At 48.5% G+C, this 23,327-nt stretch overlaps 2 protein-coding genes across 2 annotated transcripts; one reads left to right on the top strand and one right to left on the bottom strand.

The window, feature by feature from the left end:
* Nucleotides 1-376: 376 nt before the first annotated feature.
* On the bottom strand, nucleotides 377-7,188 carry gcc1 (GRIP and coiled-coil domain containing 1). Its single transcript, XM_034199640.1, has 4 exons — nucleotides 6,883-7,188; nucleotides 5,393-5,719; nucleotides 2,051-2,686; nucleotides 377-1,704 (listed from the first exon to the last, which is right to left on the bottom strand). The coding sequence occupies exons 2-4, from the start codon at nucleotides 5,699-5,701 to the stop codon at nucleotides 535-537; spliced, it is 2,115 nt and encodes a 704-aa protein (XP_034055531.1). The 5' UTR covers nucleotides 5,702-5,719; nucleotides 6,883-7,188; the 3' UTR covers nucleotides 377-534.
* A 482-nt stretch (nucleotides 7,189-7,670) lies between these two features.
* On the top strand, nucleotides 7,671-23,313 carry LOC117535248 (ADP-ribosylation factor 4). The gene is made up of 6 exons (XM_034199647.1): nucleotides 7,671-7,910; nucleotides 8,544-8,624; nucleotides 8,696-8,805; nucleotides 22,201-22,272; nucleotides 22,351-22,476; nucleotides 22,981-23,313. Exons 1-6 carry the CDS (start codon nucleotides 7,844-7,846, stop codon nucleotides 23,065-23,067), a joined length of 543 nt encoding a protein of 180 aa, XP_034055538.1. The 5' UTR covers nucleotides 7,671-7,843; the 3' UTR covers nucleotides 23,068-23,313.
* The last annotated feature ends 14 nt before the right edge of the window (nucleotides 23,314-23,327 follow it).

Here is a 23,327-nt window from a genome sequence, read left to right as displayed (position 1 = left end):
TAGCATGTGAGGAATAGTGTTAGCAGTTAGCTGGTGAGAGATAGCGTTAGCTGGTGAGAGTTAGCATGTGAGGGATAGTGTTAGCAGTTAGCTGGTGAGCGATAGCGTTAGCTGGTGAGAGTTAGCAGGTGAGGGATAGTGTTAGCAGTTAGCTGGTGATAGATAGCGTTAGCTGGTGAGAGTTAGCAGGTGAGGGATAGTGTTAGCAGTTAGCTGGTGATAGATAGCGTTAGCTGGTGAGGGATAGCGTTAGCAGTTAGCTGGTGAGAGATAGCGTTAGCTGGTGAGGGATAGCGTTAGCAGTTAGCTGGTGAGAGATAGTGTTAGTTAGCATCATGCAAACGCCAGGTACAAAATGATTTCAGATTAACCAAAGTGAGTTTGAGAATCAATCAATATTTTAATTTCAACAAAGGAAGAACAATCTGAGAAAAAATCCATAAATAAGAAATCTGGAATATATTTATATTTACACCATTCAGATTTAAACCCTTAATATCAATTAGACCCTTATAATGTTTCTTCTTCAGGTGTTCACCTCCACCAGGTGCTGCGCTGCAGCTTGGTGACGCAGCTCTTCTCCTGCGGGCTGAAGCTCAGGATGGTGAAGATGGCATTGAGCGTCTGCATGCGTCCGCTGGCGTCCTGCAGCGTGAGGAACTTGTAGGTGACGTTCTTCAGATACTCCATGTTGGCGCCCTCGCGGCTCTGGTCTCGCTGTAGTTTGTCGACGCGTCCTCTCAGCGCGGCCGCCTCCTCTGCGCGCTGCTCTGCGTCAGCGAGCGCTGCGGCCTGCAGGCGGTGCAGCTCGTCCTGAAGCCGGTGCTTCTCTCTCCGCAGAGCGCCAGCCTCCGCCTCCTTCCTGGCCAGCTGCTCTGCGTACAGCAGCAGCGTGGGCTCGCTGGGCGCAGCTCGCCGCAGCGCCACGCTGAGGGCATCGCTGTCGGGCTCCTGCGGGGGGGCAGCGGCTCGCAGCGCCTCCAGCTCCTGCTCTTTCTCCTGCAGCAGCTGCATGGTCCTGCCTCTTTGTTTGTGAAGCTCCGCCTCCAGACGCAGCAGCTGCTCGCGGTGCAGTGCGGCCGCCCGCTCCGCTTCCTGTCTGTGTTGCAGCTGCAGCGCTGCGGCCAGCTGCTGCCGCTCCTCCAGCATGCGGCACTGCACGGCCTCCGCCTCGTCGCTGTGGATCCGCAGGTTGATGTACTTCTCCTTCAGCTCCGACAGCTGGTCCCGGACCTCCTCCAGCTCCTTGGCCTGGCAGCCGTCCTTGGTGTTCTTGTTCTTCAGAACCAGCTGCGCCCGCAGCTTGTATCGCTCAAACTCGTCCCGCAGCGCGCGCAGCTCCTGCTGATAATGCGCCGCCCCCTGGTCCGGCAGGACTTCCTGCTCCGGGTTCCTCTGCTGCAGCAGCTTCTTCACCTTCTCCAGCTTCTCCTTCAGCGCCACCACGTCCAGCTGCTCCTCGCCCTCCGACCTGCCCTCCGTCCTGATGGCGAGCGTCTTGTTCTCCGCTTCCAGCTGCAGGACTTCTTCTCGCAGTCGCTGCGCCGCATGCTGCTCTCGCTGCCTCTGCTTCTCAGACGAGCCCAGCAGCTCCGACAGCTCCGAGACCCGCAGCTCCAGAACCGAGACCCGGTCCTCCGCCGCCTGAGCGCGGTCACGTGACCTCTGCTCCGCCTCACATGACCTCTGCTCCGCCTCGCAGGCCTGCAACACAGGGGGGGGGGGGGGGGGGGGGTAGCCTATCTTTATCTATGCAACACAGGGGGGGGGGGTAGCCTATCTTTATCTATGCAACACGGGGGGGGTAGCCTATCTTTATCTATGAAACACAGGGGGGGGTAGCCTATCTTTATCTATGCAACACAGGGGGGGGGGTAGCCTATCTTTATCTATGCAACACGGGGGGGGGTAGCCTACCTTTATCTATGCAACACAGGGGGGGGGGGTAGCCTACCTTTATCTATGCAACACAGGGGGGGGGGGGGGGGGTAGCCTATCTTTATCTATGCAACACAGGGTTAACCCTAACCCTTAACCCCGGTTAGCTCACCTTCCTGGTCTCGGCGCTGATCTGGTCCTGGATCCTGGTCTTCAGCTGCGTCAGTTCTCTCTGCAGCTGCTCCGCTCGGGGGTCTGGTTTCTTGTGCTCGTCCTCTGCGGCCTGCAGCTTCTTGCTCAGCTCGTCCCTGTCGTCCCTCACCTGCTGCAGGTGTGACTGAGACTCAGCCCCCTCCTGCCGCAGGTCTCTCTCCTGCTGGAGGATCCTCTGCAGCTCTCTCAGCTGCAGCGCGTGGTCGTCCTGCTCCTGCTGCCGCTCGTGTTGCTGCGTGATGATGCGAGCGCGGCTCTCTGCTAGCTGCAGCTGCAGGGCATGAAGCTCCGCCTCCTGCTGCAGCTGCAGGGCGTGAAGCTCCGCCTCCTTGTGCATCTGCAGGGCGTGAAGCTCCGCCTCCTGCTCCTCCACTTCCTGTTTCAGCTGCCGCTTGTCGGCTTGGAAGCTGGCCTCCATGCGGGACTTCTCCTGCGTGACGGTGGCGAGTGCGCTGGTTAGCGTCGTCAGCTGGTTCTTCAGCTGAGCGAGCCGACGCTCCGCCTCCGAGCTGGGAGGGGGCGTGGCCTGCTGCAGAGGCTCCGCCCCCACTCTACTGCTGTCCGAGCCGCCGGCATCTAGGTCGCTCTGCAACGCCTGCAGGAGGAAAAGCATGTTAGACTGCAGCATGACTCAGGGTGAGTTAGCTTGACTCAGAGTAAGTTAGCTTGACTCAGGGTGAGTTAGCTTGACTCAGCGTAAGTTAGCTTGACTCAGTGTTAGTTAGCATGACTCAGCGTAAATTAGCTTGACTCAGGGTAAATTAGCATGACTCAGGGTAAGTTAGCGTAAGTCAGGGTAAGTTAGCTTGACTCAGGGTGAGTTAGCTTGACTCAGGGTGAGTTAGCTTGACTCAGGGTGAGTTAGCTTGACTCAGCGTGAGTTAGCTTGACTCAGCGTGAGTTAGCTTGACTCAGCGTGAGTAAGCATGACTCAGGGTGAGTAAGCTTGACTTAGGGTGAGTTAGCTTGACTCCGGATGAGTTAGCTTGAGTTAGCTTGACTCAGGGTGAGTTAGCATGACTCAGCGTTAGTTAGCATGACTCAGCTTGAGTTAGCATGACTCAGGGTGAGTTAGCTTGACTCAGGGTGTTAGCTTGACTCAGGGTGTTAGCTTGACTCAGGGTGTTAGCTTGACTCAGTGTAAATTAGCATGACTCAGCGTAAATTAGCTTGACTCAGGGTAAGTTAGCTTGACTCAGCGTAAATTAGCTTGACTCAGGGTGAGTTAGCTTGACTCAGGGTGAGTTAGCTTGACTCAGGGTGAGTCAGGGTAAGTTAGCTTGACTCAGGGTGAGTTAGCTAGACTCAGGGTAAGTTAGCTTGACTCATGGTAAGTCAGGGTGAGTTAGCTTGACTCAGGGTGAGTTAGCATGACTCAGCGTAAGTTAGCTTAACTCAGCGTAAGTTACTTGACTCAGCGTAAGTTAGCTTGACTCAGGGTAAGTTAGCTTGACTCAGCGTAAGTTAGCATGACTCATGGTAAGTCAGGGTAAGTTAGCTTGACTCAGGGCGAGTTAGCTTGACTCAGGGTGAGTTAGCTTGACTCAGGGCGAGTTAGCATGACTCAGCGTGAGTTAGCTTGACTCAGGGTGAGTTAGCTTGACTCAGGGTGAGTTAGCTTGACTCATGGTTAGTCAGGGTAAGTTAGCTTGACTCGGGTAAGTCGGGGTAAGTTAGCTTGACTCAGGGTAAGTTAGCATGACTCATGGTAAGTCAGGGTAAGTTAGCTTGACTCAGGGCGAGTTAGCTTGACTCAGGGTGAGTTAGCTTGACTCAGGGCGAGTTAGCATGACTCAGCGTGAGTTAGCTTGACTCAGGGTGAGTTAGCTTGACTCAGGGTGAGTTAGCTTGACTCATGGTTAGTCAGGGTAAGTTAGCTTGACTCGGGTAAGTCGGGGTAAGTTAGCTTGACTCAGGGTGAGTTAGCATGACTCAGGGTGTGTTAGCTTGACTCAGGGTGAGTTAGCTTGACTCAGGGTGAGTTAGCATGACTCAGGGTGAGTTAGCATGACTCAGGGTGAGTTAGCATGACTCAGGGTGAGTTAGCATGACTCAGCGTAAGTTAGCTTGACTCATGGTAACTCAGGGTGAGTTAGCTTAACTCAGGGTGAGTTAGCTTGACTCAGGGTGAGTTAGCTTGACTCAGGGTGAGTTAGCATGACTCAGCGTAAGTTAGCTTGACTCAGCGTAAGTTAGCTTGACTCAGGGTGAGTTAGCATGACTCAGCGTGAGTTAGCTTGACTCAGGGTAAGTTAGCTTGACTCATGGTAAGTCAGGGTAAGTTAGCTTGACTCATGGTAAGTCAGGGTAAGTTAGCTTGACTCAGGGTGAGTTAGCTTGACTCAGGGTGAGTTAGCATGACTCAGGGTGAGTTAGCATGACTCAGGGTAAGTTAGCTTGACTCAGCGTGAGTTAGCTTGACTCAGGGTGAGTTAGCTTGACTCAGGGTGAGTTAGCTTGACTCAGGGTAAGTTAGCATGACTCAGGGTGAGTTAGCATGACTCAGCGTAAGTTAGCTTGACTCAGCGTAAGTTAGCTTGACTCATGGTAACTCAGGGTAAGTTAGCTTGACTCATGGTAACTCAGGGTAAGTTAGCTTGACTCAGGGTGAGTTAGCATGACTCAGCGTAAGTTAGCTTGACTCAGCGTAAGTTAGCTTGACTCAGGGTGAGTTAGCTTGACTCAGGGTGAGTTAGCATGACTCAGCGTGAGTTAGCTTGACTCAGGGTAAGTTAGCTTGACTCATGGTAAGTCAGGGTAAGTTAGCTTGACTCAGGGTGAGTTAGCATGACTCAGGGGTGAGTTAGCATGACTCAGCGTAAGTTAGCTTGACTCAGCGTGAGTTAGCTTGACTCAGGGTGAGTTAGCATGACTCAGCGTAAGTTAGCTTGACTCAGGGTGAGTTAGCTTGACTCAGGGTGAGTTAGCTTGACTCAGGGTGAGTTAGCATGACTCAGCGTAAGTTAGCTTGACTCAGGGTGAGTTAGCATGACTCAGCGTGAGTTAGCTTGACTCAGGGTAAGTTAGCTTGACTCATGGTAAGTCAGGGTAAGTTAGCTTGACTCAGGGTGAGTTAGCTTGACTCAGGGTGAGTTAGCATGACTCAGCGTAAGTTTGCTTGACTCAGCGTGAGTTAGCTTGACTCAGGGTGAGTTAGCTTGACTCAGGGTGAGTTAGCTTGACTCAGGGTGAGTTAGCATGACTCAGCATAAGTTAGCTTGACTCAGCGTAAGTTAGCTTGACTCAGGGTGAGTTAGCTTGACTCAGCAGGTTGGTAGTTTTGATAATAATGAAATCTCACCGCGGCTGGTTCCCCCGGCTGGTCCTCGCTCTCCTCCGCAGACGCTGCTGTGTCCAGGCTGTCCTCGCTGTGCAGCGAGCAGCCGTCCTCTTGGGGGGGTCCTGAGGGGGGGGGTCCTCCATGGTGGTCCTGCTGTGAGACGCTCAGCACCGTCAGGCTGGCCTCCAGAGCCTCCTTCTCCTTCAGAAGGCTCTTATAGGCTCGCACCACGTCCTTAAAGCGGCTCTGGTACTGTAGCAGCTGCTTCCTCTGAGTCTCCACCGTCTCCTGCAGCTCCTTCCTGCCTGGACCAAAGCCCAGCTTCTCCATCACAGCGCTGTGCGCATCCTGAGACACCAATACACATTATAACACATGAATACACTTTATAATACACATTATCATACACATTAATGCACATTAAAACACATTATAATACACATTAAAGGTCTCCAATCATGCAAAACTCCCTTTCTGATGTCTTCTCTACATCACCATGTGTCCCCGTGTGTCAGGAGACTCTCAAAGTGATGTCTCCTCTACATCACCATGTGTCCCCGCTGTGTCCCCCGTGTGTCCCCGGTGTGTCAGGAGACTCTCAAAGTGATGTCTCCTCTACATCACCATGTGTCCCCGCTGTGTCCCCGTGTGTCAGGAGACTCTCAAAGTGATGTCTCCTCTACATCACCATGTGTCCCCGCTGTGTCCCCGTGTGTCAGGAGACTCTCAAAGTGATGTCTCCTCTACATCACCATGTGTCCCCGCTGTGTCCCCCGTGTGTCCCCCGTGTGTCAGGAGACTCTCAAAGTGATGTCTTCTCTACATCACCATGTGTCCCCCGTGTGTCCCTGTGTGTCAGGAGACTCTCAAAGTGATGTCTCCTCTACATCACCATGTGTCCCCTGTGTGTCCCCGGTGTGTCCCTGTGTGTCAGGAGACTCTCAAAGTGATGTCTCCTCTACATCACCATGTGTCCCCGGTGTGTCCCTCGTGTGTCAGGAGACTCTCAAAGTGTCAGGAACAAACCCCTCTCTCTTCTCCTCCGTACCCACGTCTCTAAAAACGGGGAACAACGGAGCTGATCCAGATTTGCTGCGTCATGACCACATTACTAAAATGTGGGCGGGCTTTACCCCCACGGGCCAATCAGAAGTGTTGCTGTCAGAAACAATGAGACATGTTCTGGAAGTGATATGGTCTGTGTTTACATTAGCATGCTAACACTCAGAGCTAACCTGTGCTGGAGAGAGTGTGTGTGAAGAAGCAGGAAATCAAAAGGAAGTCACCTTGTGGTAAACCTGAGAGAGAGAAAGAGTTTGAGCTCCATCCTGTTTCAGAGAGAATCCTTGATGTGGTTTGGAACATGATGACACTTGTCGTTATTACACTTCTTCTTCATCACCTTAATGCTGCAGCTGGTGGAGCTCTTTAATCAATATCTATATCATATATTAGTTGATAAATGAATGATAGATAAGTTAATCTGGTTATAATAATAAAGAGTTCCTTACCGTGAGTCCCGCGCTCTCTCAGCTCCAACACGCGGTGTCTATGAACAGACCCGTCGCTCTTTCTCACAGCGTTTATCCTGAAAACTGAGGATATTAAAAGAAACACTCAGACCACCGAGGAACATCCGCCATGTTGCTCTGAACCGGAAGTGAGGAGGAACCGGTGCTACGTTCACTGTAGTCGGGACAAACCGGACGATGATCTTAAACATAATAAATATAATTAAAAGTATTTTGTTTATTTTATTTGTTTACCAACTCCAGATACTAATACTTTAAATATGTAATATCAAAATACTTTAATATGCTTTCTACGTCACTATTAATTTGTTAGCCATGGTTGCGTCCAGCTGGGAAGAGACCAAGGGGTAGACCTAGGACCAGGTGGAGGGATTATATCTCTTCGCTGGCCTGGGAGCGCCTTGGGATCCCCCAGTCAGAGCTGGTTGATGTCGCCAGGGAAAAGAAAGTTTGGGGCTCTCTGCCACAACTGCTACCCCCCGCGACCCGACCACGGATAAGCGGGAGAAGATGGATGGATGGATGGTTGTGTACTGTATTTGTTTATATTTATATTATATTATTTCATGCCTTTATTTTAATTTTATGATTATTTATTATATTAATAATATGTGCTTTTCTTTCTTATCATTTGTATTTTTGATGATTATTTATTGTATTTTAACTGCTATGCCCCTCACTGTAACACTACACATCCCTTCTGTGGGACGAATCCAGGAGTTCTGATTTTGTGTGAGGCCCTGAACGCGGCACTGTTGTGTGTCAGATGCGTGACGTCATTAGTTCCCCGTTGGCCTCGACGTGGCACCGAGAGGAGAGAGGATCCGGGTCTGAGTGAGCTCTGTTTACCCCCTGACCCCGGCTGATTACTGGCTGTTTACCGGCTCCTCTTTCTCCCCCGCAGGCTCCTACCCCCCGCCGCTGATACGGGACTCTAACGATGGGGCTGACCATCTCCTCGCTGTTCTCCCGGTTCTTCGGGAAGAAGCAGATGCGGATCCTGATGGGTGAGAGCAGGCTAACAAGCTAACAGGCTAACAGCTTAACTGTCAGTGACATCAACTACAGTAACTCTGAGGCTAGGCTAACAGGCTAACTGTCAGTGACATCGACTACAGTAACTCTGAGGCTAACAGCTAACAGGCTAACTGTCAGTGACATCGACTACAGTAACTCTGAGGCTAAGCTAACAGGCTAACTGTCAGTGACATCGACTACAGTAACTCTGAGGCTAAGCTAACAGGCTAACTGTCAGTGACATCGACTACAGTAACTCTGAGGCTAAGCTAACAGGCTAACTGTCAGTGACATCAACTACAGTAACTCTGAGGCTAGGCTAACAGGCTAACTGTCAGTGACATCGACTACAGTAACTCTGAGGCTAACAGCTAACAGGCTAACTGTCAGTGACATCGAGTACAGACACTCTGAGGCTAGGCTAACAGCTAACAGCTATTTTACATACCGTTTTCTGTTGGTAAAGTTGGTTTTCTTTGTTGAATTGTGTGTCTGTTTCAGTGGGTCGGTTGTGTGTAATTAAAGTGTGTGTGTAATTAAAGTGTGTGTGTGGGTGTGTTTCAGTGGGTCTGTTGTGTGTAATTAAAGTGTGTGTGTGTGTGTGTGTGTGTGTGTGTTTTCAGTGGGTCTGGACGCAGCAGGCAAAACGACAATCCTCTACAAACTCAAGCTGGGAGAGATCGTCACCACCATCCCAACCATCGGTCAGTACACACAGGAAGTAACACACAATACATAAACAACAAGTACACTAACTGTGTGTGTGTGTGTGCAGGCTTTAACGTAGAGACGGTGGAGTATAAGAACATCTGCTTCACGGTGTGGGACGTGGGGGGGCAGGACAAGATCCGCCCTCTGTGGAGACACTACTTCCAGAATACACAGGTACTACATCTAATACTGTACACCACTAAACAGTGTGTATTGAGCTCTAATGAGAGTGTGGTGCGTTCAGGGTCTGATCTTCGTGGTAAACAGTGTGTATTGAGCTCTAATGAGAGTGTGTGTGGTGCGTTCAGGGTCTGATCTTCGTGGTAAACAGTGTGTATTGAGCTCTAATGAGAGTGTGGTGCGTTCAGGGTCTGATCTTCGTGGTAAACAGTGTGTATTGAGCTCTAATGAGAGTGTGTGTGGTGCGTTCAGGGTCTGATCTTCGTGGTAAACAGTGTGTATTGAGCTCTAATGAGAGTGTGGTGCGTTCAAGATCTTCGTGGTAAACAGTGTGTATTGAGCTCTAATGAGTGTGTATGTGGTGCGTTCAGGATCTTCGTGGTAAACAGTGTGTATTGAGCTCTAATGAGTGTGTGTGTGGTGCGTTCAGGGTCTGATCTTCGTGGTAAACAGTGTGTATTGAGTTCTAATGAGTGTGTGTGTGGTGCGTTCAGGGTCTGATCTTCGTGGTAAACAGTGTGTATTGAGCTCTAATGAGTGTGTGTGGTGCGTTCAGGGTCTGATCTTCGTGGTAAACAGTGTGTATTGAGCTCTAATGAGAGTGTGTGTGGTGCGTTCAGGGTCTGATCTTCGTGATAAACAGTGTGTATTGAGCTCTAATGAGAGTGTGTGTGGTGCGTTCAGGGTCTGATCTTCGTGGTAAACAGTGTGTATTGAGCACTAATGAGAGTGTGTGAGGTGCGTTCAGGGTCCTGATCTTCGTGGTAAACAGTAGCCTCATCCCAATACCCCTCCTCGACTCCTCCTTTCACTCACTCGCGTCCCTTCCTTGCATCTTAGCTCCGCCTCCGTAAGATGCGAGCGAGAGACACGAGGAGGGTGACGCGAGGACAGAGGAGTCCTCAGGTATTATTTGGGACGTCCTCGTTCACTCAAACGTCACACTTAAACGACATCTGTTAATGATGCCATGTGCACAGCTGTATCCCCTCTCATCGGGCTGACTGAAGAACCCTTAGAACCGGCCCATTTCTGGTTACATATTTATTTAAATGAATCTTTCTCTTGTTAGTCAAGGAACTCAATGTGTGATGGTTGGTCCTGCTTTTGCGTTCCGTGTTGGTGTGAAATGTAGCCTACATTTAAATACAAATATAATGATAGTAATGTGAAAGCCTTCTAGAAATGAATTGCACATAATAATTCCCACGGAGCTGTGAGCACTGAGACATTTATGTGACGCTTTTCCACTCATCTTCCAGTTGTGGGTTTTCCTCTGTTGAAATGGACCAGCTGTGAAGGAGGGGGCGGGGCTTTTATATGCGAGTAGTGAAAACACTTCCGCAGTCTGCTCGCGTGTATCCTCCCTTTCGTCTCCTCCCTCACCCCTCCTCCCTCACCCCTCCTCCCTCCTCGACTCCTCCGTGTGCATTTCAGCTATTGGGACGTCCTTCAAAATGGGGTGTCTTGATCGATTTCCGGGTCAAGTCCTGGAGGAGGGAAAGAGAGGAGTCAGGGATGAGGCTAGTGTTAATTGAGCTCTAATGAGTGTGGTGCGTTCAGGGTCTGATCTTTGTGGTAAACAGTGTGTATTGAGCTCTAATGAGAGTGTGGTGCGTTCAGGATCTGATCTTTGTGGTAAACAGTGTGTATTGAGCTCTAATGAGTGTGTGTGTGTGGTGCGTTCAGGGTCTGATCTTAGTGGTAAACAGTGTGTATTGAGCTCTAATGAGAGTGTGTGTGGTGCGTTCAGGATCTGATCTTCGTGGTAAACAGTGTGTATTGAGCTCTAATGAGAGTGTGGTGCGTTCAGGATCTTAGTGGTAAACAGTGTGTATTGAGCTCTAATGAGAGTGTGTGTGGTGCGTTCAGGGTCTGATCTCCGTGGTAAACAGTGTGTATTGAGCTCTAATGAGTGTGTGTGTGGTGCGTTCAGGGTCTGATCTTCGTGGTAAACAGTGTGTATTGAGCTCTAATGAGAGTGTGTGAGGTGCATTCAGGGTCTGATCTTCGTGGTGGACAGTGTGTATTGAGCTCTAATGAGTGTGTGTGTGGTGCGTTCAGGGTCTGATCTTTGTGGTAAACAGTGTGTATTGAGCTCTAATGAGAGTGTGGTGCGTTCAGGGTCTGATCTTCGTGGTAAACAGTGTGTATTGAGCTCTAATGAGAGTGTGGTGCGTTCAAGGTCTGATCTTCGTGGTAAACAGTGTGTATTGAGCTCTAATGAGAGTGTGTGTGGTGCGTTCAGGGTCTGATCTTCGTGGTAAACAGTGTGTATTGAGCTCTAATGAGAGTGTGGTGCGTTCAAGATCTTCGTGGTAAACAGTGTGTATTGAGCTCTAATGAGAGTGTGTGTGGTGCGTTCAGGGTCTGATCTTCATGGTAAACAGTGTGTATTGAGCTCTAATGAGAGTGTGGTGCGTTCAAGGTCTGATCTTAGTGGTAAACAGTGTGTATTGAGCTCTAATGAGAGTGTGTGGTGCGTTCAGGGTCTGATCTTTGTGGTAAACAGTGTGTATTGAGCTCTAATGAGAGTGTGGTGCGTTCAGGGTCTGATCTTCGTGGTAAACAGTGTGTATTGAGCTCTAATGAGAGTGTGTGGTGCGTTCAGGGTCTGATCTTCGTGGTAAACAGTGTGTATTGAGCTCTAATGAGAGTGTGGTGCATTCAAGGTCTGATCTTAGTGGTAAACAGTGTGTATTGAGCTCTAATGAGAGTGTGTGTGGTGCGTTCAGGGTCTGATCTTCATGGTAAACAGTGTGTATTGAGCTCTAATGAGAGTGTGGTGCGTTCAGGGTCTGATTTTCCTGGTAAACAGTGTGTATTGAGCTCTAATGAGTGTGTGGTACGTTCAGGGTCTGATCTTTGTGGTAAACAGTGTGTATTGAGCTCTAATGAGTGTGTATGTGGTGCGTTCAGGATCTTCGTGGTAAACAGTGTGTATTGAGCTCTAATGAGTGTGTGTGTGGTGCGTTCAGGGTCTGATCTTCGTGGTAAACAGTGTGTATTGAGTTCTAATGAGTGTGTGTGTGGTGCGTTCAGGGTCTGATCTTCGTGGTAAACAGTGTGTATTGAGCTCTAATGAGTGTGTGTGTGGTGCGTTCAGGGTCTGATCTTCGTGGTAAACAGTGTGTATTGAGCTCTAATGAGAGTGTGTGTGGTGCGTTCAGGGTCTGATCTTCGTGATAAACAGTGTGTATTGAGCTCTAATGAGAGTGTGTGTGGTGCGTTCAGGGTCTGATCTTCGTGGTAAACAGTGTGTATTGAGCACTAATGAGAGTGTGTGAGGTGCGTTCAGGGTCTGATCTTCGTGGTAAACAGTAGCCTCATCCCAATACCCCTCCTCGACTCCTCCTTTCACTCACTCGCGTCCCTTCCTTGCATCTTAGCTCCGCCTCCGTAAGATGCGAGCGAGAGACACGAGGAGGTGACGCGAGGACAGAGGAGTCCTCAGGTATTATTTGGGACGTCCTCGTTCACTCAAACGTCACACTTAAACGACATCTGTTAATGATGCCATGTGCACAGCTGTATCCCCTCTCATCGGGCTGACTGAAGAACCCTTAGAACCGGCCCATTTCTGGTTACATATTTATTTAAATGAATCTTTCTCTTGTTAGTCAAGGAACTCAATGTGTGATGGTTGGTCCTGCTTTTGCGTTCCGTGTTGGTGTGAAATGTAGCCTACATTTAAATACAAATATAATGATAGTAATGTGAAAGCCTTCTAGAAATGAATTGCACATAATAATTCCCACGGAGCTGTGAGCACTGAGACATTTATGTGACGCTTTTCCACTCATCTTCCAGTTGTGGGTTTTCCTCTGTTGAAATGGACCAGCTGTGAAGGAGGGGGCGGGGCTTTTATATGCGAGTAGTGAAAACACTTCCGCAGTCTGCTCGCGTGTATCCTCCCTTTCGTCTCCTCCCTCACCCCTCCTCCCTCACCCCTCCTCCCTCCTCGACTCCTCCGTGTGCATTTCAGCTATTGGGACGTCCTTCAAAATGGGGTGTCTTGATCGATTTCCGGGTCAAGTCCCGGAGGAGGGAAAGAGAGGAGTCGAGGGATGAGGCTAGTGTTAATTGAGCTCTAATGAGTGTGGTGCGTTCAGGGTCTGATCTTTGTGGTAAACAGTGTGTATTGAGCTCTAATGAGAGTGTGGTGCGTTCAGGATCTGATCTTTGTGGTAAACAGTGTGTATTGAGCTCTAATGAGTGTGTGTGTGTGGTGCGTTCAGGGTCTGATCTTAGTGGTAAACAGTGTGTATTGAGCTCTAATGAGAGTGTGTGTGGTGCGTTCAGGATCTGATCTTCGTGGTAAACAGTGTGTATTGAGCTCTAATGAGAGTGTGGTGCGTTCAGGATCTTAGTGGTAAACAGTGTGTATTGAGCTCTAATGAGAGTGTGTGTGGTGCGTTCAGGGTCTGATCTCCGTGGTAAACAGTGTGTATTGAGCTCTAATGAGTGTGTGTGTGGTGCGTTCAGGGTCTGATCTTCGTGGTAAACAGTGTGTATTGAGCTCTAATGAGAGTGTGTGAGGTGCGTTCAGGGTCTGATCTTCGTGGTGGACAGTGTGTATTGAGCTCTAATGAGTGTGTGTGTGGTGCGTTCAGGGTCTGATCTTTGTGGTAAACAGTGTGTATTGAGCTCTAATGAGAGTGTGGTGCGTTCAGGGTCTGATCTTCGTGGTAAACAGTGTGTATTGAGCTCTAATGAGTGTGTGTGTGTGGTGCGTTCAGGGTCTGATCTTAGTGGTAAACAGTGTGTATTGAGCTATAATGAGTGTGTGGTGCATTCAGGATCTGATCTTCGTGGTAAACAGTGTGTATTGAGCTCTAATGAGAGTGTGTGTGGTGCGTTCAGGGTCTGATCTTAGTGGTAAACAGTGTGTATTGAGCTCTAATGAGAGTGTGTGTGGTGCGTTCAGGGTCTGATCTTCGTGGTAAACAGTGTGTATTGAGCTCTAATGAGTGTGTGTGTGGTGCGTTCAGGGTCTGATCTTCGTGGTAAACAGTGTGTATTGAGCTCTAATGAGAGTGTGTGAGGTGCGTTCAGGGTCTGATCTTAGTGGTAAATAGTGTGTATTGAGCTCTAATGAGAGTGTGTGAGGTGCGTTCAGGGTCTGATCTTTGTGGTAAACAGTGTGTATTGAGCTCTAATGAGTGTGGTGCGTTCAGGGTCTGATCTTTGTGGTAAACAGTGTGTATTGAGCTCTAATGAGAGTGTGGTGCGTTCAGGATCTGATCTTCGTGGTAAACAGTGTGTATTGAGCTCTAATGAGAGTGTGGTGCGTTCAGGACCTGATCTTCGTGGTAAACAGTGTGTATTGAGCTCTAATGAGAGTGTGGTGCGTTCAGGATCTGATCTTCGTGGTAAACAGTGTGTATTGAGCTCTAATAAGTGTGTGTGTGGTGCGTTCAGGGTCTGATCTTAGTGGTAAACAGTGTGTATTGAGCTCTAATGAGAGTGTGGTGCGTTCAAGGTCTGATCTTCGTGGTAAACAGTGTGTATTGAGCTCTAATGAGAGTGTGTGTGGTGCGTTCAGGGTCTGATCTTCGTGGTAAACAGTGTGTATTGAGCTCTAATGAGAGTGTGTGAGGTGCGTTCAGGGTCTGATCTTAGTGGTAAATAGTGTGTATTGAGCTCTAATGAGAGTCTGTGAGGTGCGTTCAGGGTCTGATCTTTGTGGTAAACAGTGTGTATTGAGCTCTAATGAGTGTGGTGCGTTCAGGGTCTGATCTTTGTGGTAAACAGTGTGTATTGAGCTCTAATGAGAGTGTGGTGCGTTCAGGATCTGATCTTCGTGGTAAACATTGTGTATTGAGCTCTAATGAGAGTGTGGTGCGTTCAGGACCTGATCTTCGTGGTAAACAGTGTGTATTGAGCTCTAATGAGAGTGTGGTGCGTTCAGGATCTGATCTTCGTGGTAAACAGTGTGTATTGAGCTCTAATAAGTGTGTGTGTGGTGCGTTCAGGGTCTGATCTTAGTGGTAAACAGTGTGTATTGAGCTCTAATGAGAGTGTGGTGCGTTCAAGGTCTGATCTTCGTGGTAAACAGTGTGTATTGAGCTCTAATGAGAGTGTGTGTGGTGCGTTCAGGGTCTGATCTTCGTGGTAAACAGTGTGTATTGAGCTCTAATGAGAGTGTGTGTGGTGCGTTCAAGGTCTGATCTTCGTGGTAAACAGTGTGTATTGAGCTCTAATGAGAGTGTGTGTGGTGCATTCAGGGTCTGATCTTCGTGGTAAACAGTGTGTATTGAGCTCTAATGAGAGTGTGGTGCGTTCAAGGTCTGATCTTAGTGGTAAACAGTGTGTATTGAGCTCTAATGAGAGTGTGTGGTGCGTTCAGGGTCTGATCTTTGTGGTAAACAGTGTGTATTGAGCTCTAATGAGTGTGTGGTGCGTTCAGGGTCTGATCTTCGTGGTAAACAGTGTGTATTGAGCTCTAATGAGAGTGTGGTGCGTTCAAGGTCTGATCTTAGTGGTAAACAGTGTGTATTGAGCTCTAATGAGAGTGTGTGTGGTGCGTTCAGGGTCTGATCTTTGTGGTAAACAGTGTGTATTGAGCTCTAATGAGAGTGTGTGTGGTGCGTTCAGGGTCTGATCTTCGTGGTAAACAGTAGCCTCATTCCAATACCCCTCCTCGACTCCTCCTTTCACTCACTCGCGTCCCTTCCTTGCATCTTAGCTCCGCCTCCGTAAGATGCGAGCGAGAGACACGAGGAGGTGACGCGAGGACAGAGGAGTCCTCAGGTATTATTTGGGACGTCCTCGTTCACTCAAACGTCACTCTTAAACGACGTCTGTTAATGATGCCATGTGCACAGCTGTATCCCCTCTCATCGGGCTGACTGAAGAACCCTTAGAACCGGCCCATTTCTGGTTACATATTTATTTAAATGAATCTTTCTCTTGTTAGTCAAGGAACTCAATGTGTGATGGTTGGTCCTGCTTTTGCGTTCCGTGTTGGTGTGAAATGTAGCCTACATTTAAATACAAATATAATGATAGTAATGTGAAAGCCTTCTAGAAATGAATTGCACATAATAATTCCCACGGAGCTGTGAGCACTGAGACATTTATGTGACGCTTTTCCACTCATCTTCCAGTTGTGGGTTTTCCTCTGTTGAAATGGACCAGCTGTGAAGGAGGGGGCGGGGCTTTTATATGCGAGTAGTGAAAACACTTCCGCAGTCTGCTCGCGTGTATCCTCCCTTTCGTCTCCTCCCTCACCCCTCCTCCCTCACCCCTCCTCCCTCCTCGACTCCTCCGTGTGCATTTCAGCTATTGGGACGTCCTTCAAAATGGGGTGTCTTGATCGATTTCCGGGTCAAGTCCCGGAGGAGGGAAAGAGAGGAGTCGAGGGATGAGGCTAGTGTTAATTGAGCTCTAATGAGTGTGGTGCGTTCAGGGTCTGATCTTTGTGGTAAACAGTGTGTATTGAGCTCTAATGAGAGTGTGGTGCGTTCAGGATCTTAGTGGTAAACAGTGTGTATTGAGCTCTAATGAGAGTGTGTGTGGTGCGTTCAGGATCTGATCTTCGTGGTAAACAGTGTGTCTTGAGCTCTAATGAGAGTGTGTGTGGTGCGTTCAGGATCTGATCTTCGTGGTAAACAGTGTGTATTGAGCTCTAATGAGAGTGTGGTGCGTTCAGGGTCTGATCTTCGTGGTAAACAGTGTGTATTGAGCTCTAATGAGAGTGTGTGTGGTGCGTTCAAGATCTGATCTTCGTGGTAAACAGTGTGTATTGAGCTCTAATGAGAGTGTGTGTGGTGCGTTCAGGGTCTGATCTTCGTGGTAAACAGTGTGTATTGAGCTCTAATGAGTGTGTGTGTGGTGCGTTCAGGGTCTGATCTTCGTGGTAAACAGTGTGTATTGAGCTCTAATGAGAGTGTGTGAGGTGCGTTCAGGGTCTGATCTTAGTGGTAAACGGTGTGTATTGAGCTCTAATGAGAGTGTGTGTGGTGCGTTCAGGGTCTGATCTTAGTGGTAAACAGTGTGTATTGAGCTCTAATGAGTGTGTGTGGTGCGTTCAGGGTCTGATCTTTGTGGTAAACAGTGTGTATTGAGCTCTAATGAGAGTGTGTGTGGTGCGTTCAGGGTCTGATCTTAGTGGTAAACAGTGTGTATTGAGCTCTAATGAGAGTGTGTGTGGTGCGTTCAGGGTCTGATCTTCGTGGTAAACAGTGTGTATTGAGCTCTAATGAGTGTGTGTGTGGTGCGTTCAGGGTCTGATCTTCGTGGTAAACAGTGTGTATTGAGCTCTAATGAGAGTGTGTGGTACGTTCAGGGTCTGATCTTTGTGGTAAACAGTGTGTATTGAGCTCTAATGAGTGTGTGTGTGGTGCATTCAGGGTCTGATCTTTGTGGTAAACAGTGTGTATTGAGCTCTAATGAGTGTGGTGCGTTCAGGGTCTGATCTTTATGGTAAACAGTGTGTATTGAGCTCTAATGAGAGTGTGGTGCGTTCAGGATCTGATCTTCGTGGTAAACAGTGTGTATGGTGCGTTCAGGGTCTGATCTTAGTGGTAAACAGTGTGTATTGAGCTCTAATGAGAGTGTGTGTGGTGCGTTCAGGGTCTGATCTTCGTGGTAAACAGTGTGTATTGAGCTCTAATGAGTGTGTGTGTGGTGCGTTCAGGGTCTGATCTTCGTGGTAAACAGTGTGTATTGAGCTCTAATGAGAGTGTGTGAGGTGCGTTCAGGGTCTGATCTTAGTGGTAAATAGTGTGTATTGAGCTCTAATGAGAGTGTGTGAGGTGCGTTCAGGGTCTGATCTTTGTGGTAAACAGTGTGTATTGAGCTCTAATGAGTGTGGTGCGTTCAGGGTCTGATCTTTGTGGTAAACAGTGTGTATTGAGCTCTAATGAGAGTGTGGTGCGTTCAGGATCTGATCTTCGTGGTAAACAGTGTGTATTGAGCTCTAATGAGAGTGTGGTGCGTTCAGGACCTGATCTTCGTGGTAAACAGTGTGTATTGAGCTCTAATGAGAGTGTGGTGCGTTCAGGATCTGATCTTCGTGGTAAACAGTGTGTATTGAGCTCTAATAAGTGTGTGTGTGGTGCGTTCAGGGTCTGATCTTAGTGGTAACAGTGTGTATTGAGCTCTAATGAGAGTGTGGTGCGTTCAGGGTCTGATCTTCGTGGTAAACAGTGTGTATTGAGCTCTAATGAGAGTGTGTGTGGTGCGTTCAGGGTCTGATCTTCGTGGTAAACAGTGTGTATTGAGCTCTAATGAGAGTGTGTGAGGTGCGTTCAGGGTCTGATCTTAGTGGTAAATAGTGTGTATTGAGCTCTAATGAGAGTCTGTGAGGTGCGTTCAGGGTCTGATCTTTGTGGTAAACAGTGTGTATTGAGCTCTAATGAGTGTGGTGCGTTCAGGGTCTGATCTTTGTGGTAAACAGTGTGTATTGAGCTCTAATGAGAGTGTGGTGCGTTCAGGATCTGATCTTCGTGGTAAACATTGTGTATTGAGCTCTAATGAGAGTGTGGTGCGTTCAGGACCTGATCTTCGTGGTAAACAGTGTGTATTGAGCTCTAATGAGAGTGTGGTGCGTTCAGGATCTGATCTTCGTGGTAAACAGTGTGTATTGAGCTCTAATAAGTGTGTGTGTGGTGCGTTCAGGGTCTGATCTTAGTGGTAAACAGTGTGTATTGAGCTCTAATGAGAGTGTGGTGCGTTCAAGGTCTGATCTTCGTGGTAAACAGTGTGTATTGAGCTCTAATGAGAGTGTGTGTGGTGCGTTCAGGGTCTGATCTTCGTGGTAAACAGTGTGTATTGAGCTCTAATGAGAGTGTGTGTGGTGCGTTCAAGGTCTGATCTTCGTGGTAAACAGTGTGTATTGAGCTCTAATGAGAGTGTGTGTGGTGCATTCAGGGTCTGATCTTCGTGGTAAACAGTGTGTATTGAGCTCTAATGAGAGTGTGGTGCGTTCAAGGTCTGATCTTAGTGGTAAACAGTGTGTATTGAGCTCTAATGAGAGTGTGTGGTGCGTTCAGGGTCTGATCTTTGTGGTAAACAGTGTGTATTGAGCTCTAATGAGTGTGTGGTGCGTTCAGGGTCTGATCTTCGTGGTAAACAGTGTGTATTGAGCTCTAATGAGAGTGTGGTGCGTTCAAGGTCTGATCTTAGTGGTAAACAGTGTGTATTGAGCTCTAATGAGAGTGTGTGTGGTGCGTTCAGGGTCTGATCTTTGTGGTAAACAGTGTGTATTGAGCTCTAATGAGAGTGTGTGTGGTGCGTTCAGGGTCTGATCTTCGTGGTAAACAGTAGCCTCATTCCAATACCCCTCCTCGACTCCTCCTTTCACTCACTCGCGTCCCTTCCTTGCATCTTAGCTCCGCCTCCGTAAGATGCGAGCGAGAGACACGAGGAGGTGACGCGAGGACAGAGGAGTCCTCAGGTATTATTTGGGACGTCCTCGTTCACTCAAACGTCACTCTTAAACGACGTCTGTTAATGATGCCATGTGCACAGCTGTATCCCCTCTCATCGGGCTGACTGAAGAACCCTTAGAACCGGCCCATTTCTGGTTACATATTTATTTAAATGAATCTTTCTCTTGTTAGTCAAGGAACTCAATGTGTGATGGTTGGTCCTGCTTTTGCGTTCCGTGTTGGTGTGAAATGTAGCCTACATTTAAATACAAATATAATGATAGTAATGTGAAAGCCTTCTAGAAATGAATTGCACATAATAATTCCCACGGAGCTGTGAGCACTGAGACATTTATGTGACGCTTTTCCACTCATCTTCCAGTTGTGGGTTTTCCTCTGTTGAAATGGACCAGCTGTGAAGGAGGGGGCGGGGCTTTTATATGCGAGTAGTGAAAACACTTCCGCAGTCTGCTCGCGTGTATCCTCCCCTTTCGTATCCTCCCTCACCCCTCCTCCCTCACCCCTCCTCCCTCCTCGACTCCTCCGTGTGCATTTCAGCTATTGGGACGTCCTTCAAAATGGGGTGTCTTGATCGATTTCCGGGTCAAGTCCCGGAGGAGGGAAAGAGAGGAGTCGAGGGATGAGGCTAGTGTTAATTGAGCTCTAATGAGTGTGGTGCGTTCAGGGTCTGATCTTTGTGGTAAACAGTGTGTATTGAGCTCTAATGAGAGTGTGGTGCGTTCAGGATCTTAGTGGTAAACAGTGTGTATTGAGCTCTAATGAGAGTGTGTGTGGTGCGTTCAGGATCTGATCTTCGTGGTAAACAGTGTGTCTTGAGCTCTAATGAGAGTGTGTGTGGTGCGTTCAGGATCTGATCTTCGTGGTAAACAGTGTGTATTGAGCTCTAATGAGAGTGTGGTGCGTTCAGGGTCTGATCTTCGTGGTAAACAGTGTGTATTGAGCTCTAATGAGAGTGTGTGTGGTGCGTTCAAGATCTGATCTTCGTGGTAAACAGTGTGTATTGAGCTCTAATGAGAGTGTGTGTGGTGCGTTCAGGGTCTGATCTTCGTGGTAAACAGTGTGTATTGAGCTCTAATGAGTGTGTGTGTGGTGCGTTCAGGGTCTGATCTTCGTGGTAAACAGTGTGTATTGAGCTCTAATGAGAGTGTGTGAGGTGCGTTCAGGGTCTGATCTTAGTGGTAAACGGTGTGTATTGAGCTCTAATGAGAGTGTGTGTGGTGCGTTCAGGGTCTGATCTTAGTGGTAAACAGTGTGTATTGAGCTCTAATGAGTGTGTGTGGTGCGTTCAGGGTCTGATCTTTGTGGTAAACAGTGTGTATTGAGCTCTAATGAGAGTGTGTGTGGTGCGTTCAGGGTCTGATCTTAGTGGTAAACAGTGTGTATTGAGCTCTAATGAGAGTGTGTGTGGTGCGTTCAGGGTCTGATCTTCGTGGTAAACAGTGTGTATTGAGCTCTAATGAGTGTGTGTGTGGTGCGTTCAGGGTCTGATCTTCGTGGTAAACAGTGTGTATTGAGCTCTAATGAGAGTGTGTGGTACGTTCAGGGTCTGATCTTTGTGGTAAACAGTGTGTATTGAGCTCTAATGAGTGTGTGTGTGGTGCATTCAGGGTCTGATCTTTGTGGTAAACAGTGTGTATTGAGCTCTAATGAGTGTGGTGCGTTCAGGGTCTGATCTTTATGGTAAACAGTGTGTATTGAGCTCTAATGAGAGTGTGGTGCGTTCAGGATCTGATCTTCGTGGTAAACAGTGTGTATGGTGCGTTCAGGGTCTGATCTTAGTGGTAAACAGTGTGTATTGAGCTCTAATGAGTGTGTGTGTGTGTGTGTGGTGCGTTCAGGGTCTGATCTTAGTGGTAAACAGTGTGTATTGAGCTCTAATGAGAGTGTGTGTGGTGCGTTCAGGGTCTGATCTTCGTGGTAAACAGTGTGTATTGAGCTCTAATGAGTGTGTGTGTGGTGCGTTCAGGGTCTGATCTTCGTGGTGGACAGTGTGTGTGTGGTGCATTCAGGGTCTGATCTTCGTGGTGGACAGTGTGTATTGAGCTCTAATGAGTGTGTGTGTGGTGCATTCAGGGTCTGATCTTCGTGGTAAACAGTGTATTGAGCTCTAATGAGTGTGTGTGTGGTGCGTTCAGGATCTTCGTGGTAAACAGTGTGTATTGAGCTCTAATGAGTATGTGTGTGGTGCATTCAGGGTCTGATCTTCGTGGTAAACAGTGTGTATTGAGCTCTAATGAGAGTGTGTGGTGCGTTCAGGGTCTGATCTTCGTGGTAAACAGTGTGTATTGAGCTCTAATGAGTGTGTGTGGTGCATTCAGGGTCTGATCTTCGTGGTAAACAGTGTGTATTGAGCTCTAATGAGTGTGTGTGTGGTGCGTTCAGGATCTGATCTTCGTGGTAAACAGTGTGTATTGAGCTCTAATGAGAGTGTGGTGCATTCAGGGTCTGATCTTCATGGTAAACAGTGTGTATTGAGCTCTAATGAGTGTGTGTGGTGCGTTCAGGATCTTCGTGGTAAACAGTGTGTATTGAGCTCTAATGAGAGTGTGTGTGGTGCATTCAGGGTCTGATCTTCGTGGTAAACAGTGTGTATTGAGCTCTAATGAGTGTGTGTGGTGCGTTCAGGGTCTGATCTTCGTGGTAAACAGTGTGTATTGAGCTCTAATGAGAGTGTGTGTGGTGCATTCAGGGTCTGATCTTCGTGGTAAACAGTGTGTATTTAGCTCTAATGAGAGTGTGTGTGGTGCGTTCAGGGTCTGATCTTCGTGGTAAACAGTGTGTATTGAGCTCTAATGAGAGTGTGTGTGGTGCATTCAGGGTCTGATCTTCGTGGTAAACAGTGTGTATTGAGCGTGTGTGGTGTGTTCAGGATCTTCGTGGTAAACAGTGTGTATTGAGCTCTAATGAGAGTGTGTGTGGTGCATTCAGGGTCTGATCTTCGTGGTAAACAGTGTGTATTGAGCTCTAATGAGAGTGTGTGTGGTGTGTTCAGGGTCTGATCTTCGTGGTGGACAGTAACGACAGAGAGAGAGTCGCTGAGTCAGCGGAGGAGCTCTCCAAGATGGTCTGTACACACTATCATTATATACTATATAGTGTATATATAGATATATATCTATATCTGGTCTGTGTGTCTCTGCAGATCCAGGAGGATGAGCTGAAGGACGCCGTGCTGCTCGTCTTCGCAAACAAACAAGATCTGCCCAACGCCATGGCAGTCAGCGAACTCACCGACAAGCTGGGGCTGCACAGCCTGAGGAGCAAGACTGTGAGTCCTGTGTACTAATACTGCTAATACTGTTAATACTACAGACTGTAGTACTGCACAGCCTGAGGCCGTTTCTCGATGTCGAGTACACCGGCTGCAGAGCCGCTGCTCCAAGTATCCTCCGTCATCGAGTGGCTGCAGAGCCGCTGCTCCAAGTATCCTCCGTCATCGAGTGGCTGCAGAGCCGCTGCTCCAAGTATCCTCCGTCATCGAGTGGCTGCAGAGCCGCTGCTCCAAGTATCCTCCGTCATCGAGTGGCGCAGAATGCTGGGCATTGGAACGTCGTTCGGCGCCACTCGATGACGGAGGATACTTGGAGCAGCGGCTCTGCAGCCACTCGATGACGGAGGATACTTGGAGCAGCGGCTCTGCAGCCACTCGATGACGGAGGATACTTGGAGCAGCGGCCTCAGTCTACTGTGTACTAATAGCTGAATGAGGTGTGCTCTGATTTTGAAATGCTGTGCCTGCTGCTCTCTGATTGGCTGTCACATGTCTCCTCAGTGGCACGTTCAGGCGACCTGCGCGACACAGGGCACCGGGCTCTACGAGGGTCTCGATTGGCTGTCCAACGAGCTGTCCAAACGCTGAGGAAGAGGAAGAGGAGGAATTCACTGAACTGTTTTTGTTTTTTAAATTATACGTGTCGTCTGTGGGAGGAAGTGATGTCATGGACTCTGACCTCGTCCTCTTCTGTTTTATTTTAATCCGCATGTTTTAAAATCATGTGAAAGGAAGGGGTGGGGCTTAACACACACCTGTGGGGGGCGGGGCTAACCTGAAGTCATTCCATAACATGTGAAGAGATGAAGACGATGCAATAAAGGGTTTCTCTTTCTTGTGTCTGATGA

The sequence above is a fragment of the Gymnodraco acuticeps genome, unplaced genomic scaffold (assembly GCF_902827175.1).
Source record: "Gymnodraco acuticeps unplaced genomic scaffold, fGymAcu1.1, whole genome shotgun sequence".
Classification (NCBI taxonomy): domain Eukaryota; kingdom Metazoa; phylum Chordata; class Actinopteri; order Perciformes; family Bathydraconidae; genus Gymnodraco; species Gymnodraco acuticeps.
Note: the sequence above shows the minus strand (reverse complement) of the source record. Positions and strands in the feature narration are given on the sequence as shown.

Excerpts from the sequence above, each read along its gene's own strand:
- gcc1 (XM_034199640.1), bottom strand. The coding sequence starts at position 5,701 with ATGGAGAAGCTGGGCTTTGGTCCAGGCAGGAAGGAGCTGCAGGAGACG. Across the intron at positions 2,687-5,392 it reads AGCCGGGGGAACCAGCCGCG|GCGTTGCAGAGCGACCTAGA; the intron begins GTGAGATTTCAT and ends TTCCTCCTGCAG. Across the intron at positions 1,705-2,050 it reads TCAGCGCCGAGACCAGGAAG|GCCTGCGAGGCGGAGCAGAG; the intron begins GTGAGCTAACCG and ends CCTGTGTTGCAG.
- LOC117535248 (XM_034199647.1), top strand. The coding sequence starts at position 7,844 with ATGGGGCTGACCATCTCCTCGCTGTTCTCCCGGTTCTTCGGGAAGAAG. Across the intron at positions 8,625-8,695 it reads CACCACCATCCCAACCATCG|GCTTTAACGTAGAGACGGTG; the intron begins GTCAGTACACAC and ends GTGTGTGTGCAG. Across the intron at positions 22,273-22,350 it reads CGGAGGAGCTCTCCAAGATG|ATCCAGGAGGATGAGCTGAA; the intron begins GTCTGTACACAC and ends GTGTCTCTGCAG.